At 41.8% G+C, this 15,972-nt stretch overlaps 1 protein-coding gene across 2 annotated transcripts; it reads left to right on the top strand.

Annotated features, from left to right (window-relative positions):
* The first annotated feature begins 560 nt into the window (after positions 1–560).
* Positions 561–7,409, top strand: gpr185b (G protein-coupled receptor 185 b). Of its 2 annotated transcripts, none has more exons than XM_023966373.2 (2): positions 561–768; positions 4,954–7,409. In XM_023966373.2, exon 2 carries the CDS (start codon positions 4,956–4,958, stop codon positions 6,018–6,020), a length of 1,065 nt encoding a protein of 354 aa, XP_023822141.1. In that variant the 5' UTR covers positions 561–768; positions 4,954–4,955; the 3' UTR covers positions 6,021–7,409. The 2 variants fall into 2 exon arrangements, with proteins under 2 accessions (XP_023822141.1, XP_078792085.1); XM_078935959.1 differs by having other exon boundaries at positions 619–774.
* Positions 7,410–15,972: the final 8,563 nt, after the last annotated feature.

Here is a 15,972-nt window from a genome sequence, read left to right as displayed (position 1 = left end):
CTGCTAAAGAAAGAAAAAGGCATGAGCGGGAGGCATTACTGGACCCGCCTGGTCCAGTAATTCAGTGTGGTCTCCAGCAGTTCTGAGGTTGCGTAAGCACCATGCCGCCTTGAAGCAGGTTTGACTTGCTGCAGATCAAAAGACGCAGAAGCACGCATTCAGATGCTCATGCGCGGACGTTCATGGCGAGCTGCACCACTTAGACGCAGGTGTAGACTGAAGAAAAAAAAGAAAGTACAACTGGTAGTAGTAACTTTTAATTAGAAACCTGTCTGACACGTTCTAATAGGTGGATTAGCCATTCTAAAATATTGCATATTTATATCTGATAATGCAATGACATTTGTATAAAATAATATCTATACTGATCGTCCATTTTAGCGCCCATCAATAAATCCAGCAGAGAACGAGCTGCAAAAGCTTTGTTTGGCGAAGGTATCAGTGTTTTCTCCTCCTCATGGTGATTCACACACCGACCATCATGACGGTGACGGTAGGAGCGGAGACTTCTGACGTCAGAGAAGGAAAATGACAAGTGCGTCCAATGAGGGGCCGAGGATGTGCAGCGAGAGGACAGAGCCATCCGCCGAAAGGTAAAAACCATGCCAACCCAGGAATATAGCGCGCGCCGCTGACTGGGGTAGAAAAGGGGAGCAGGAGAGGGGGAAACCCCAACAAGAAGAAGAAAAAAGAGGATCGCGTTCTCATAAAGAGGAGGACAAAGGGCGTGAGCGGAATTCTGGTTTTTTTGGGGAGGAAGAAGACAAGGTGCTGGTAATTTTGTCCTTTTTTTGTCTGTGTGGTGTGCACCCCCTTCTCCTCCATGCCCCCCCGCTTTGCTGCCTAGCTCGAGTCGGCTCAGGGACTGCACCGCGGCAGTTGGTTAATGAAAGTGTCCGATTATTGCTCGTCCTCCTCTAAAAATGCACAGGCATTGCTACGCGCGCGCGCACAGCCCTTATGAAGGCTCAGCAGGGACTGCTCCCCTTTGGTGCTGCTGGTTAACGGTGTGCCGCAGAGGTTTGAGCCCCTCTCAAAAACTAAGCTGCTGGTTGTGACATTCCCTGACCGTTTTGCAACCACTTGAGCATAAAAGCGACGGTGGTGGTGGGGGACAGTGAAAAAAAAAATGTGTCGGGGGGGGGGGGGGGGGGGGCACTGAAAGGTTTGGTTTGTGCGTGTGTGTGTGTGTTTTTTTCCCTTCCTCTTTTTTATGAATGAAGCTCCGCATCCGTTGTGGCGCGCGCGCGCCTTGGCTGGCTGAACTAAAATTAGCAGCGAATTTGGATGCCAGTCGCCTACCGGCGTGCACGGCAGATATTATTCATATATCGAACATTTATTGATCACAATACCAATCGTTTTAAAGTGCAAACACGCGCACGTGCACGCATGTCAGGCCGCGCGCTCTTCTATACCACCAGCGACTTAAGCAGCAGCCACGACGTCATGCACCATTTTTAGAGATGTTCTAAAAATAGAATTAGTTGATGATGGATGTGACCGTATGATATATTATGGTTTTATTTTACTTCCAGCATTTGTTTGGTAGGAATGCTCAAAATGTGACTCCCCCATCTCGGACTGCTTTCTTTTTATAACTGTGCGTTTTTTCTGGTGTCTGTGCTGTATTTGCTGCTTGTTTTGTCACATGGTTGCCTTAAAGTCAGACTGGATGCTGTCACATGTGTAAGTGATGCTCTTTTATTTGTCACATCTGTTGTGATGATGCTGATCACCTGGCGAGGTGCAAGTGGGTGGAAATGTGGATGCCAGAGGGATCTGGCCCTCATCTCTGATTGAGGAACTTTTTTAACTGATGAATATTTAAACATTCTTTTTTTTCTCCCTAAGAATCCTTACATTTTCTATTAGGTGTAGATTATTGATTGATTATTATCGATTATTCAACTTAATTAATGAATCGATTTATATTCCTATCCGCTCCAACCCAAACAATGTTTTTTAAGACAAGCTGTTAATCAAATCAACCTATACCATTGTGAAATCGTTTCAAAATGATGTGGAACAAAACAGTGGGCTGAACTTTTGGAAACTAAATTGTGAAAGGATTTGCCATTAATTCTTGTTTGCTTGCTACAGACCAAAAGTTTGGACACACCTTCTCATTCAAAGAGTTTTCTTTATTATTATGACTATGGAAACTGTAGATTCACACTGAAGGCATCAAAACTATGAATTAACACAAGTGGAATTATATACATGACGAAAAAAAAGTGTGAAACAACTGATAATATGTCATATTCTAGGTTCTTCAAAGTAGCCACCTTTTGCTTTGATCACTGCTTTGCACACTCTTGGCATTCTCTTGATGAGCTTCAAGAGGTAGTCCCCTGAAATGGTCTTCCAACAGTCTTGAAGGAGTTTCCAGAGATGCTTAGCACTTGTTGGCCCTTTTGCATTCACTCTGCGGTCCAGCTCACCCCAAACCATCTGGATTGGGTTCAGGTCTGGTGACTGTGTAGGCCAGGTCATCTGGCGCAGCACCCCATCACTCTCTTTCTTGGTCAAATAGCCCTTACACAGCCTGGAGGTGTGTTTGGGGTCATTGTCCTGTTGAAAAATAAATGATGGTCCAACTAAATGCAAACTGGATGGAATAGCATGGTGCTGAAAGATGCTGTGGTAGCCATGCTGGTTCAGCATGCCTTCAATTTTGAATAAATCCCCAACAGTGTAAATCCCCAACACCCCCACACCATCACGTGTCCTCTTCAATGCTTCACAGTGGGAACCAGACATGTATAGTCTATCTGTTCACCTTTTCTGCGTTGCACTAAGACACGTTGGTTGGAACCAAAAATCTCAAATTTGGACTCATCAGACCAAAGCACAGATTTCCACTGGTCTAATGTCCATTCCTTGTGTTCAAACAAGTCTTTTCTCCTTGTTGCCTTTCTTTAGCAGTGGTTTCCTAGCAGATATTCTACCATGAAGGCCTGATTCACACAGTCTCCTTTGAACAGTTGTTGTAGAGATGTTGATGCTGCTTACACTCTGTGTGCCATTGACCTGCTCTCTAATCTGAGCTGCTGTTAACCAGCGATTTCTGAGGCCGGTGACTCGGATGAACTTCTCCTCCGCAGCAGAGGTGACTCTTGGTCTTCCTTTCCTGGGGCGGTCCGCATGTGAGCCAGTTTCTTTGTAGCGCTTGATGGTTTTTGTGACTGCGCTTGGGGACACTTTCAAAGTTTTCCCAATTTTTCTGACTGACTTACCTTCATTTCTTAAAGTAATCATGGCCACTCGTTTTTCTGTACTTAGCTGCTTTTTTCTTGCCATAATACAAATTCTAACAGTCTATTTGGTAGGACCATCAGCTGTGTATCCACCTGACTTCTGAACAACACAACTGGTGGTCCTAACCCCATTTATAAGGCAAGAAATCACACTTATTAAACCTGAGAGAGCACACCTGTGAAGTGAAAAACATTTCAGGGGACTACCTCTTAAGCTCATCAAGAGAATGCCAAGAGTGTGCAAAGCAGCAATCAAATCAAAAGGTGGCTACTATGAACAACCTACAATATGACATATTTTCAGTTGTTTCACACTTCTTTGTTATGTATATAATTCCACTTGTGTTAATTCACGTTTTTTTTTAGATTAGATAACTTTATTTATCCCACGATGGGGAAATTCACTTATCTGCGGCAGCAAGGACATTGAGAAATGACAATCAGATTAAAAAAATACAGCTGCAAAAGTGACATGTGATCCACTGCAAACATGTGATTAACTGTAAACATGTGATCCACTTTTTTCATAATATAAATAAATAAGTAAAATAGTACACACCAAAAACCAAAAAACAACCATAAAGGAACAAAAACAACTGAAAACAAAAACAACTGCAACAAAATTAAATGAATAAATGAGTGAATGACAAACACCCATGGGACTGTAGTGTGTCACTTTAACACGGTGTTGTACAGTCTGATGGCTGTGGGAAGGAATGACCTGCGGTAGCTCCTTCTTGCACTGTGGGTGCAAAAGTCTCGTGCTGAGGGAGCTGGTCAGCGCCTCTACAGTTTGGTGCTGGGGGTTAGAGGGGTTATCCATGGATAAACTGCTCCTAATGGATGGATGTTAGCATAGCCAAACATCCTCCTGTCCGCCACCTCCTTGATGGACTCTAGTGTGCAGCCCAGGACAAAGCCGGCCTTCATAACCAGTTTGTTAAGCCTCTTCATGTCTCTGCCTGCACCGCCTCCTGCCCAGCACACAACTCCATAAAGGACCACTGATGCCACCACAGTGTCATAAAAGGTCCTGAGCAGCTGTCTGCACACGCCAAAAGACCTACGTCTCCTCTGCAGGTGAAGGAGACTCTAGCCCTTCTTGTACAGAGCATCCGTGTTGTTGGAACAGTCCAGTCTGTTGTTAAAGTGAACACCCAGATATTTAAATGTGTCCAAAAACTCAATGTCTGAACCCTGGATGTTTACCAGTGAGTGTGATGTAGGGGACCTCCTAAAGTCCAGGACCAACTCCTTTGTCTTGCTGATGTTTAGCAGCATGTGGTTAACTTCACACCAGCCCACAAAGTCAGAGATGCCTTCAGTGTGACTCTACAATACTGCTTAGTCATAATTAAAAAACACTGGGAACCCATTTACAATAGATAAAGTATAGATATGTTTTTTATTTTTATTTTGTTTTTATGGACATCTACAATACTTCCAAAATTAATACATTCTTTTCATTCCTAAATCCCTTATGAAGAATAAACATACAGGATTGTGTGTGTTTGTAGTTTTGCTTAAGTGTTTTTATGTTCTGAGCTGTGGGGTAGGATTAGTTATCTGGAAGAGAACCTGATTGATAGACTGCTTTATTTTTTTTTCAGCTGTATTACTTACAGTTCCTTTTTCTCCCTTTTGTCTATTCTGACAGTTTTTTCTCATTGATTTTCTTTTTTTCCCTCCACAGCCATGATTCTCTCATTGGCAGCCGCAGCAGCCATGAGTAGCGGCAGTGGAAGCAGCTTCAACTCTTCCCCCTTGGATCCTTTCGACGCCACTTCCTGGAGCCTCGGTGAGGACTTCTCCAACTCTTCCTCTGAGCCGTTCGTGCAAACTGTGACCCCTGACTACCATCCAGCAGCAACTGCTGTTGCTGTTCAAGAAGTCAGCCCCTGGGATATTGCACTTTGTGTAACTGGGACACTGATATCTTGTGAGAATGCACTGGTTATTGCAATCTTGTTTTACACTCCAACTCTCCGCGCTCCTATGTTCATTTTGATCGGATCACTGGCGGTGGCAGACCTTCTAGCCGGTCTGGGTCTCATTCTGAACTTTGTCTTTAATTACCTGATAGACAAGTCATTGGAGTTTCTGACGCTGTTGTCAGTTGGACTCCTAATCTCCGCCTTTTCAGCATCCGTCTTCAACATTTTAGCCATCACAGTCGACCGATACCTGTCGCTCTACAACGCCCTGACCTATCACACTGAGCGGACAGTCACCTTCACCTACATGATGGTGGTCTTCATCTGGGTGTCGTGCCTCACACTAGGCTTGCTCCCAGCACTCGGTTGGAACTGCCTAAGGGACGAGACAACATGCAGCATCTGTCGGCCAGTCACCAAAAACAATGCTGTGGCACTTGCCATCACTTTCCTCCTGGTCTTTGCCCTGATGATGCAGCTTTATCTTCAAATCTGCAAGATTGCATTTCGCCATGCGCAACAGATTGCAGTGCAGCATCAGTTCTTGGCTATTTCGACCACCAAAGGGGTCTCCACGCTGTCAGCCATCCTGTGTGCCTTTGGGGCATGCTGGCTGCCGTTTGCCATGTACTCCATTGTGGCAGACTCCAGCTATCCCATAATATACACCTACGCCACGGTCCTTCCAGCCACCTGCTGCTCAGTGATCAACCCAGTCATCTATGCGTTCCGAAATCCTGACATCCAAAAGTCACTTTGGATGGCGTGCTGCGGGTGTGTCCCATCCAACCTCTCCCTTAGACCCAGGACCTCTAGTGATGTGTAGCAAGGACAGTTGGGAATTTGGCACAAGGTGAGATTCAGAGTCAAGGTGGTAAAAGAAGGAGAAAAAGAAATGATAAGGAAAAAAGCTCCTCACATCAAGGCCGCAGGGCTGACAACGAGCACAGAGCTGGCCACAGTCAATGCTATGCTGGCAGATCGGTAAGAGGAAAACCGGTTGAAAGAAGGTCAGATGAAATCCTGCTCTGTAAGATATCTGGAAGGGGTAAATGGGGCCAACTGTGGTCTTTAGACACTGCAGACAGGTCTGAAGAGTGTCTCTCTTCAATGGTGCCAACTTCTTAAAAGTAGCATACAAGTGAAGGTAGGACTGAGGAAGAGAAATCTCCAGAAGATCTGAACCTGAGCTTCAACGGATGGTTATGCAATTAGAAGCAGTGAAGTGATGGTGGTGTTCTCACTGCTGTATTAATGATTGAGCTAAAATCACAAACTGAATAACCTTCAGCATTTTGAAAAACTTCTTGAGTTTTCATCTGATATTATGAAAGAGCCATGATCCCTTTATGAAAGAAAGATTATGATGTTTAATTGTATGTAGGACAGTCAAACAAATCTGTTATGAATTTTCCCAATGCCAGAAGCAAACATGTTCCTTTCCTGAAAGATTCCAAAACCAAAAACACATCTACCAGACTCCTGATGTAGGGATCAATTATGTCAGGCACATTTAGGCAGGCATGTGTTGTCTATCTGCTCTGTGTTAGAGAAAAAGGAGTCTTACAGCTTGATGCTGAGCTGTGAGTGTGAAGCTGCTTGCTGAATTCAGCACTAAGAACAGCTCCACTGCAGAGTGCTTCTACCCAGGGATGTGCGCTCTGCTGTGTGTGCTGGGGGTTGCATGAGAAAGTGGGCTGTGCTTTATTTGACAGCATCTTGATGAGAAAAGTTAGTTAGGGTTTAAAGGAACACGCCATCTATTTGTTTTTATTTTTTTGATTTTATTCGACTTTTTCACTTCTCATTCCATGTGATTTTACTGGACCATCTTTTTATCCTTTTTCAAACTTATAAATAGACTTTATATCTATACTATAATATAGTTGAAAACATCAAGAAATACACATCCAGTGACTTTATTTTAAAGCGGAAATGCATGCTACAGATTTTTGTTTTACACCACAGGAAACTAAAATTAGTTGCATTTCATCAACAGAAGAAATGCATTGTGTTTGTCAACCGCTACCTAAAAAAAGGACAATTTCTTAAGGTTAAATCATAGCAGAAAAAGTAACAGATCACAAAGCAAAGTATTATAATGAAAGCTAATTTTTTATATAGATTTTGATTATCTGCTCTCTTCTTTTTGACAGCCCTCACATATGGTTTAGGCACAAAATCTTCAAATCTTCAAATAAAAGTTTTTGGATAATTGTTCTGTAGGTTACAGTTTTTATTTTTAGGTGGAATATGAAGTTTAAGTTTAAAGTTCAAAGATTTTCTGATGCGGTGTCCCACCAAAAATAACATCTCCACTTGCAGGCAGTCAGCAGGAGCGGAGCTTTTGTTTCACACACATGCACACTCCTAGCAAACCTTGATGAAGCGGTGCAGGTCTGCCCGGAGGCCCTTCAGAAAGCTTGCCGGGTTAATGAGAAGCGAGAAGGGCGAGGTGACATGGCGGGAAATAGAACCGCCAGAGAAGATGTGCTTCAACGCAACCCTGGGTCAGGTCTAGCACACGACCCCCTTCAGGGAGCAGTTGTTTCCCATCTGAAAAAAGGGCCTCATGTAAGTTAAACCATGCTAATATTATTAAAACCTGAGTCCTGGGAGCTGCCCCATCTTTACAGGAAGAAATGAATTCAGAGGCAAACATTTCCAACCTCTTTTGGCATTACAGTTGATCTACAGAGATGGTCTTCACTCTTGTGCTTCTCTGCACAACCTATGTGAGTGTCTCCAGGACTAAGCTATTGGCATGCTGCTAGGAAATGTGTATATGGGAGCTTTTGTGGCAATGGGAAATCATATATGAAGACAATGAGCTGTCTTTTAAAACTACAGGGGTGAGAGTCAACAGGGAAAAAAATGTCTCCAATGAAAGGGAGTCACTACAGATTCAGTACATTTTCCAATGCATTTTTCCTTTTCCACTGTAACATATTTGAGAAAATATAACTTTACATGATGGCACTCAGTTTGAAAATATTGTATTTCTCTTATGAAAAAAAACAAGTATTTTTGCAGCTTTTGTTAACAAAGCAACTGCTGCTCAAAGTTCTGTCAAGAAATCTTTTGTGTGTTCAATTTTTCTCTTTTTACTCTCTTTTTTGAACCTAAATCTATCAAACTCTAAGTTGCTGTGCACAAAAGGGCACAATCAATGACACACAGAACAAAAATGTAACAATTTAAATGATTTCTGAAACGATTCCAATTGAATGTTTACAATTCTGTCCGGGTAACACATTGTACTAAGCTCAGATGGATGGATGTGGTTTTCCAAAATGCATTTCAGTAGAAGTGGATTTTGGAAGTAGGACAAACCTCAATATGAAGCAAATGCCCCATTTACAGATATAGACGGTGTTCTTAAAATGGCATCTTCTTCCCAGAAATGATCTATATATAAGCAGCGATTTAACAAGTTTCTGATAAACAATTTCCCCTTTTTCGGCATTCAAACTCTCTGCAATTCTTTTAAAGGAGTAGCCCGCCGCTTCAAAAGACTTTAATCACCCATTTTGATGTCTTTTGTGTAAACGGCACATCAGTGCTACTGCAAAATGGTACAACATTGTATCTATAATTTCGTAAAGGAAAAAAAAAAAATCATGTGCATTTTGGCCTGCAGCTTGGGGTGCTTATGTATGGTGAAAACAAACTTGGAAAGTTGTCTTTTTAACATGAAGAACTGATGGCGTTTCTTTTGTTTGCAGTGGTGTACAAAGAAGGCTTAGAAATGATCACCTAGAGCTGCAGTTTTATGAATATCTGGTTAAATATTGAAGGAGAAACTACAAATCTTCCTAAACCAATATCTTTCCTCTGTGATTAATAAATAGATGGGGATACTCTTGTGACTGAATCACATCAATTTGTGACTGGAGTAAAGCTAGGAAATCCAAAACATTTCTTTTTTGCATTTTTTGCAGTAATTATATTTATACCTAGTGCAAACATTAATTTCATATAGTTTGAAATTAAATTTTTTCCACATTTAAATCCCAATCCGATCATGTTTTGATCTGTTTTAAAAGCGTTCCCAATAGTCTTTGAATTATAAGTATGCCATCTTCAGCCAAAAAAAAAAATAAAATAAAATAAACGGTGTTGTTTTGTAGGACATAGTTTCTTCAGAGTGGCAGGAGGTCATTAGAAATTCACCTCTTTATTGTGGGACGAACTGTTGGTGCGCAGTAAGCCTGCCCCAACTTTCCATCTATCTGTTTACACGCTCTGCCACTGGCTTACAGCCCCTCACACCCCAACCTCAAATTAGCAGTGCAACTAAAATGGCGAGCAATATTGAAGCTATTCAGCCATACGGTTTTGAGTCAGATGTCAACTCAGATAAGGAAAACAAAGATGTATATCGGATCTAGTCGCCCGTAAATGGATGCATCAGAATGACGCGGAGCAGGTAGTTTGTCTGATTGTAGCTTCTATGTAACAACTATGCTCTTTTTTTAAAATGGCATTTTTTTCCATCTGCTCCTACTTCACAAAAATCAGAATAAAGAAATACTCAGAAATGCAGTTTTATGCTTAATTTCTTTTATATATGTCCTTTATCATCAGAAAAAAGCTACATGAACATGTTAAAAACATTAATTTCATTGGAGTCTTTGATCAATATGAGGCAAATAGGAACTAAGTCAGAAATTAAAATTTATGTTCCTGAGAAATATGCACTAGCCTTTTTTTCTGGTAAATATATATTTTTTTGTTGGTCCGCAGTACATGTCTTAATCACAGTAAAGAGCATTTTACCAAAAATAAAGTGAAGCGACTTGTCATCTGAGCAAACTACCAGAAAGCCAAAGTTTAAAACTACAAGTTTGGCCATGGCATTAGCACCCTGAAACTCTGAACCACTCATAGGTGTATATGTCCCTACTCAATCAACCATTGCTGGGGCGGGATTGCAGTGACCACTCACTGGGTGCGTTTCTGTGCCTGCTTGTGTTCTTTACCCAGGATCATAGCCAGTTGTAAAGAACCATAAATCATCAAATATCGCTCTTGCAGACGGGATTTGTCAGCCCCTCTGCAAGACCAGAAAAAACAAAATACTGTACAGGCGAGCGTGTGTTACTGTTTTTATACAAGGCTGTACAGAAATGTATATTTTTGTAATGTATATCATCAGGGCATGAGTTACAGGTTATGGTTGCTGCTGTGAGAGTGTGTGTTTCTTCCTTTTCTTCTGTGTTCTTCCTATGAAAAAAGATTTTTTGGAGGAGAAAACCTTTGTCTGGAGTTTTCCAAAAGAAGTGCCATATTTTGACTTACTAGTGTCTTAATCTTGAGTTTGTGTCAATGCATGTTTTTTAGAGGGTAATTGCTCATAATTGAATATGAAATTTTGGAGTGCGAGGCTGCATATTTGCAAGCAAAAGCTAAAAGGAAAGTTCTCATGCTGCTCCATCCAGAAACTTAGAGCAACTAGTAAATGAAAACAAAATATTCAATATTGTAAATTATAACAGTGAGCAAATATGCCAAAAAAAGCTAGGCTTTTTTTAAAAGAAATTCTTTGATGTATCTTCACACCTTCATTTACAAACTGCAGAAAAAAAAAAGCACCAAAGCACAGGGAGCCGAGAAGCACTGTACGTCACTGAGTCAGGTTATCGCTGACGTCACTTTGTCTGAGTCGTGTCTAAGAGAGCAGGTCATTTCAAAGACATCCTACCCCCCCCCCCCCTTCTTCCTATCCTTTCTCTTTTAAAAAGCAACACCTCGCTCAACCCCACGTCCCTCCTTCACTTCTCCTTTTTTGCTTTGCAACATCAAGCACTTCCCCGTCTCCCTTAAAAGGAGCAATCTTTTGTTTGTTTTTCCAATTACAAGCATGACCCTCATTTCCCTCTTTCTTTTTGGACTCATTCGCTCCATTAGTTGTCTTCCAGAATAAATCCCCACTCCCTTTAAATGTGCATTTTTTCTGTATTTCTTATTTTTGGCTAACATCTATAACACTCTCCCTGCAGGAAGCTAGTCGGTCAGATGATGTCTAAAAATAGTCTGCCCAAAAGCAGATTTAAATAAACCTAAAGGTAGTAGAAAAACTCAAAGGACATGGAAGGTAGTTTAAATGAAAAAAAAAAGTCTTATTTTTGTGCAGACAGGGGCATTGGTTGTCTTATTCTCCACCAAGGTTTGATTTCCTCTAGCCTCCTTTTTCTTTTTTTTTGCTAAATATTTTTGCGGCGTTTTCCATATTTTTGGAGCATAAATTCCATGTGAGCACAAGCATTTGCATCAAGATTTTTGTTGATGTTTTAAAGCAGGGTTTGGGGCGAGTGCCTAAAGCAAATATTGAGCAGCCCAACCGTGGCTCTGTCAGGCGTTGCTAATGTTCTCTGTCCACAAAGCAGGGATTGTCAAAAAAAAATCTAGAATCATTATAGAGCTAATTTTCTATCGGACCAAGTATGGCCTTCATAGAGAAGCATTGTTTTTATGCATAGATGTTGTTTATCGGACGAGAAGCTAAGTTCAGACTGAGAAGCAGCACGTATGCAAGAACAACTCTTGACCATTGGGTAATGATACTGTGATGTCAGAGACCTGAAGACAGCGTCTTTGAATCATGTCTTTTTACCGCTTTGATTTCTTCTGTGTTTTCTTTACTTTTGTCTTGTGACACGGTCAAATAAAAGTACAATGCACTTTATAAGATGGACATATTACACATTGCACTTGTAAATGTTGAATGTAAAACTTTAAAGAGAAAGATTTATTTTTATTATTGTAAATAGATGAGTAAAGAATGAGAAAAGTACTGCAAAAAAAGAGACATTTGCCAAATAAACTGCAAACAACATAAGTGAGAAGTTGTGTATTTCTGTGTGCCAGCGTGGACTCATTCTGGTGACGTCAGCAGTGTTTGTTAGTAGGAGTAGGCTTGTGTGTCATGATGTGTGAGTGGGTGTCGTTACAAGTGTGCGTGTGGGGATTATGAGTGCACATGAGTCAACAGTGAAGGTCGCTGCAGTTAACGGGGAGCCTGGAAGGAAAGGGAGCGAGGGAAATATGACAATGCTGTTAAATTTTTAAAGCACTCCCCCGCTTACACAACAAAAGAGAAGGTGTGAGACACAAGCAGAGAAAGGAGAAGAAGATGAAAAGGAGGGACACAGCAAGCAGATGTAAGCCTTAAGAAAACAAGGAAAGCAGGAATCCCGAAGGGAGACTTGACTTGGGAAGGTAGGAGGTGAGTAAAGGAGGCACCTTCTTCAACAGGGAGCAGAGCAGCCACAAATTCACTTAAAATACAAAACTCTTTCCTATTGGCTATCCTAAATAACAGCAGTTACGGATGCTTTGACCCTCAAATAACCTTTTGCTCTCACCCTGCTGTTTGCTCCCTGCAAATAGATAGAACTGAAAAGAAAATGATTGTGTTCATGGTAGGAAATCTCTGCAATGTTTAAGTGAGGATGGGGCACGCAATGAAAAACAGCTATTTCTGTTATGAAGCCTATAGGATCCTTCAGCTGTCGCATCAATTATGCAGTAATTTGCTTGTACGTCAGTGAATGTTAACTGTATTGTAAGGAGAGAAGAATCTCATCCAACAAACCAGTATGTGTTGAACTGCCCCACATGGTGGCGAAGAGCTCCACCATCTGGCCGCAGGTAAGTTGTGCAAAATCAGAAGGGATATGTGAACTAACAACCTCTCTGCCCATACTGACACAAACTGCCATGCTTTTACTTTACAGGAGCTCTTTTTTAACAGACGTCTTTAGCGATTCTTCTTCCATCCATCCATCCATCCATCCATCCATCCATCCATCCATCCCTCAGCCACAGAACATGTTCTAGATGTCGCAGAACAGATGCTTCCTTCTGCCGTCTGCTGTGCCTGACACACAAGCACACAAACCTTCTCACCCTGATTTACTATCCTAATGAGCATCTGTGACCATTAACTCTTCTATTTGCCAGTAATGGATGAACTCAATGAACTGAAGAATCACATCTGACCTGAATTAAAATGTGCCTTTTTCTTTACCCTTTTGTGATTTGAGGGTCAAAAATGACCCTTGTAGTTGGATTCCTGAAGCTGATACATTTCTTTATTCTTACTTCCTAATTGTAACTTAATCATAGGAAAAAAAAACCCTCCTTCATGTCTGTCAACACCAAAGCTGTAGGTTTTATACTAAGTTCAGACCGGGCTCGAAGAGACCACTTCCAATCAAAACAAAACACATGTAAACACACGTATATGCGTGTTTCGGGCTTCCGCCAAGCCAGCAAGGCAAAGTGGGCCCCTTATAGTTTAAATGTGGGCAGAAAATATGGGCCCCAGATCGGTTTTTCCGCAGTTGCCATGGCGAGGCAAGTTTATTTGTATGGCACAATTCGTACAGAAATTAATTCAGAGTGCTTCACAAAACAGGAAAATGCATTAAAATCAAAATACATAACAGTGCAATGATTAAAAACATAGATAATCATTATAACATTGACTTTAAAAGAAAGGAAAGAGAAAATAAAAGGAAAAGAGGAATCAGTCCTTCCAATAATTTCAGAAAAGTGCCTTTCCCTTGTTCTGCATAAGATTTGGTTGTAGGTGTACCACTCCCCCTTACACATTTCATGATGAACCTGGAGTTTTGACTTGAGCCACTACCGCTCAGCTCTGCAATACTGCCTTTTCTGTGCCCTGGCCAAATCATCGGATATCCAGGGGGCGTTCTGTCAATTTTTTCTGATATTCAATGTCAGGGTTAGGACTTTTTCCTTAATAAAGAGAAGAACCACACAGGAGATGAAAATTTTGTTAGACTTCTGCAGAAGGAGAATCGGTCTGTCACAGCGGGAACTGTCACAGAGGAGTTCTGCCTTCCCAGTGGATCCAGTCTGGTTTTATTGGTGACCGGGGTTGATAACATAAAAGTGGGACATTCAATCAAGCAGTACAGGAACATCATATCTTGAATAGTCAGCACTTTTCACGTCATTGTTTTCTCACTGAAAGATAGAACTGAGACAATCGTATTAAGGTGATAAAAGCGTGTAAGCAAATGATAATTACATAACTCTAACATTCATTTTCATCAGGTCAATGGCATCCAGAACATTCCAAATGCTAGAAGTAACAGAGATCACTAATTAATTAACATTAGCACCAGAGGCGTTTTCAAAGTTTAACATTTCTGCAAACTGTGCCCTAGTGTTGTCATTTATTTGTCTCCTTCGGACAACTGCAGGACCAGGTGGTGGCCTGGGAGCAAAGGACAGGTCAAAGAACACACAGAAATGACCACACAGGGCGACATCAACCATACTGACATTGGAAATGATAACCCCCTTTGTAATGAGCAGGTCCAGGGTGTGCCCTCTGCTGTGGGTGGGGCCACTCACATGTTGAAGAAGACCAAAGGTTTCAAGGACAGCGTTAGGCTCTTTTACATTTCTGGCATTGACATTATCCATATGAGCATTAAAATACCTGTAATGATTAAACCCTCGAAGTCTGAGCACACAACTTGTGTCCTAGAACACGCAAGTCTAATTTGCAGTGCTCTAAAAATGAGGGTTGTCTTGGTATGCCAAATTTGATATCCTATTATTGGTCAGCAAACATCATAAAATGGTCCAATAATTTCTTTGGCCCTTTTCTATGGTCCACCATGGGACTCACCTCTGATCTCCCTGCATCACCAGTATAATTTATGTGTGCCTTATTGTCAAGAACTGAAAAACCGAGTTTCCTCTAATCCATTCTTACCACCTGCCCCAAATGAGTTTAGTTTTCAAAACCTGGTGTAAAAAAGGAATAGTGCTTTAGACAAGTTCTGAGACTCTTTAGACTCAAGTTCAGGACATAAGGGCTTTTGAGGCTGCATGTCCTGTGTGTGCCAGCGTCAAGACGCCTAGGACCCCACCTGCTGGATTTTTGCACTCTCTACCTGTGCCTTCTAGACCATGGCCCTATGTAGCTATGGACTTTATAACTGGTCTACGCAACTTTAGACGTAAAAATGTTATTCTAACCATTATTGACAGATTCTTTAAACTGGTGCATGCCATACCTCTGCAGAAACTACCATCAGCCAAGGACCTAGCTGTGCTTGTTACCAAGCATTTATTTTGTCTGCATGGACTCCCACAAAACATCACCTCTGATCGTGGTCTACAGTTCATAGCATTCGGGAAGGAGTTCTGCAAGCTCCTAGGGATCAAGTCCAGTCTAAGTTCGGGTTTCCACCCCCAAACTAATGGCCAGGTAGAGTGGTACGACCAGGATTTAGAGACGACGTTACGAGCAATGTGTTTCAAGAACACCAAGACTTGGTCGTCTCAGCTTCCCTGGGTTGAGTACTCTCACAACGCACTAATAAATTCCTCCGGATACTTTCCCTTCCAAGCAGCCTATGGGTATCCACCCCCTCTGTTTCCCCACCAGGAACAATTGGCTTCTTCTGGTCCTGCTGCGTTTTTGAGGAGCTGTCGGCGTAGCTGAAGTAAATACACACTCCAGTTATTGCAGAACCAAGAAAGACTCACTGCTGTCACTAATCGTCGAAGGTCGGTTGCCCCGGGATACAAGATGGGAGACGGGGTGTGGCTTTCGTCTGCTGATGTTTTATTAAAAGGAGGTACAAAGAAGTTACTTTTATGCTACATTGTCCATACTCCATAGTACAAGTCATCAATCATGTAGCTGTGAAACTGGACCTTCCTCGCACACTACGCATCCACCCTGTGTTCCAGTTTACACGGTCAACACACTACTTGCTTTCAGACTA

The sequence above is a fragment of the Oryzias latipes genome, chromosome 18 (assembly GCF_053564925.1).
Source record: "Oryzias latipes strain Hd-rR chromosome 18, Olatipes_Hd-rR_3.1".
In the NCBI taxonomy this organism is placed as follows: domain Eukaryota; kingdom Metazoa; phylum Chordata; class Actinopteri; order Beloniformes; family Adrianichthyidae; genus Oryzias; species Oryzias latipes.
This window is presented reverse-complemented; position numbering and strand designations above follow the sequence as displayed.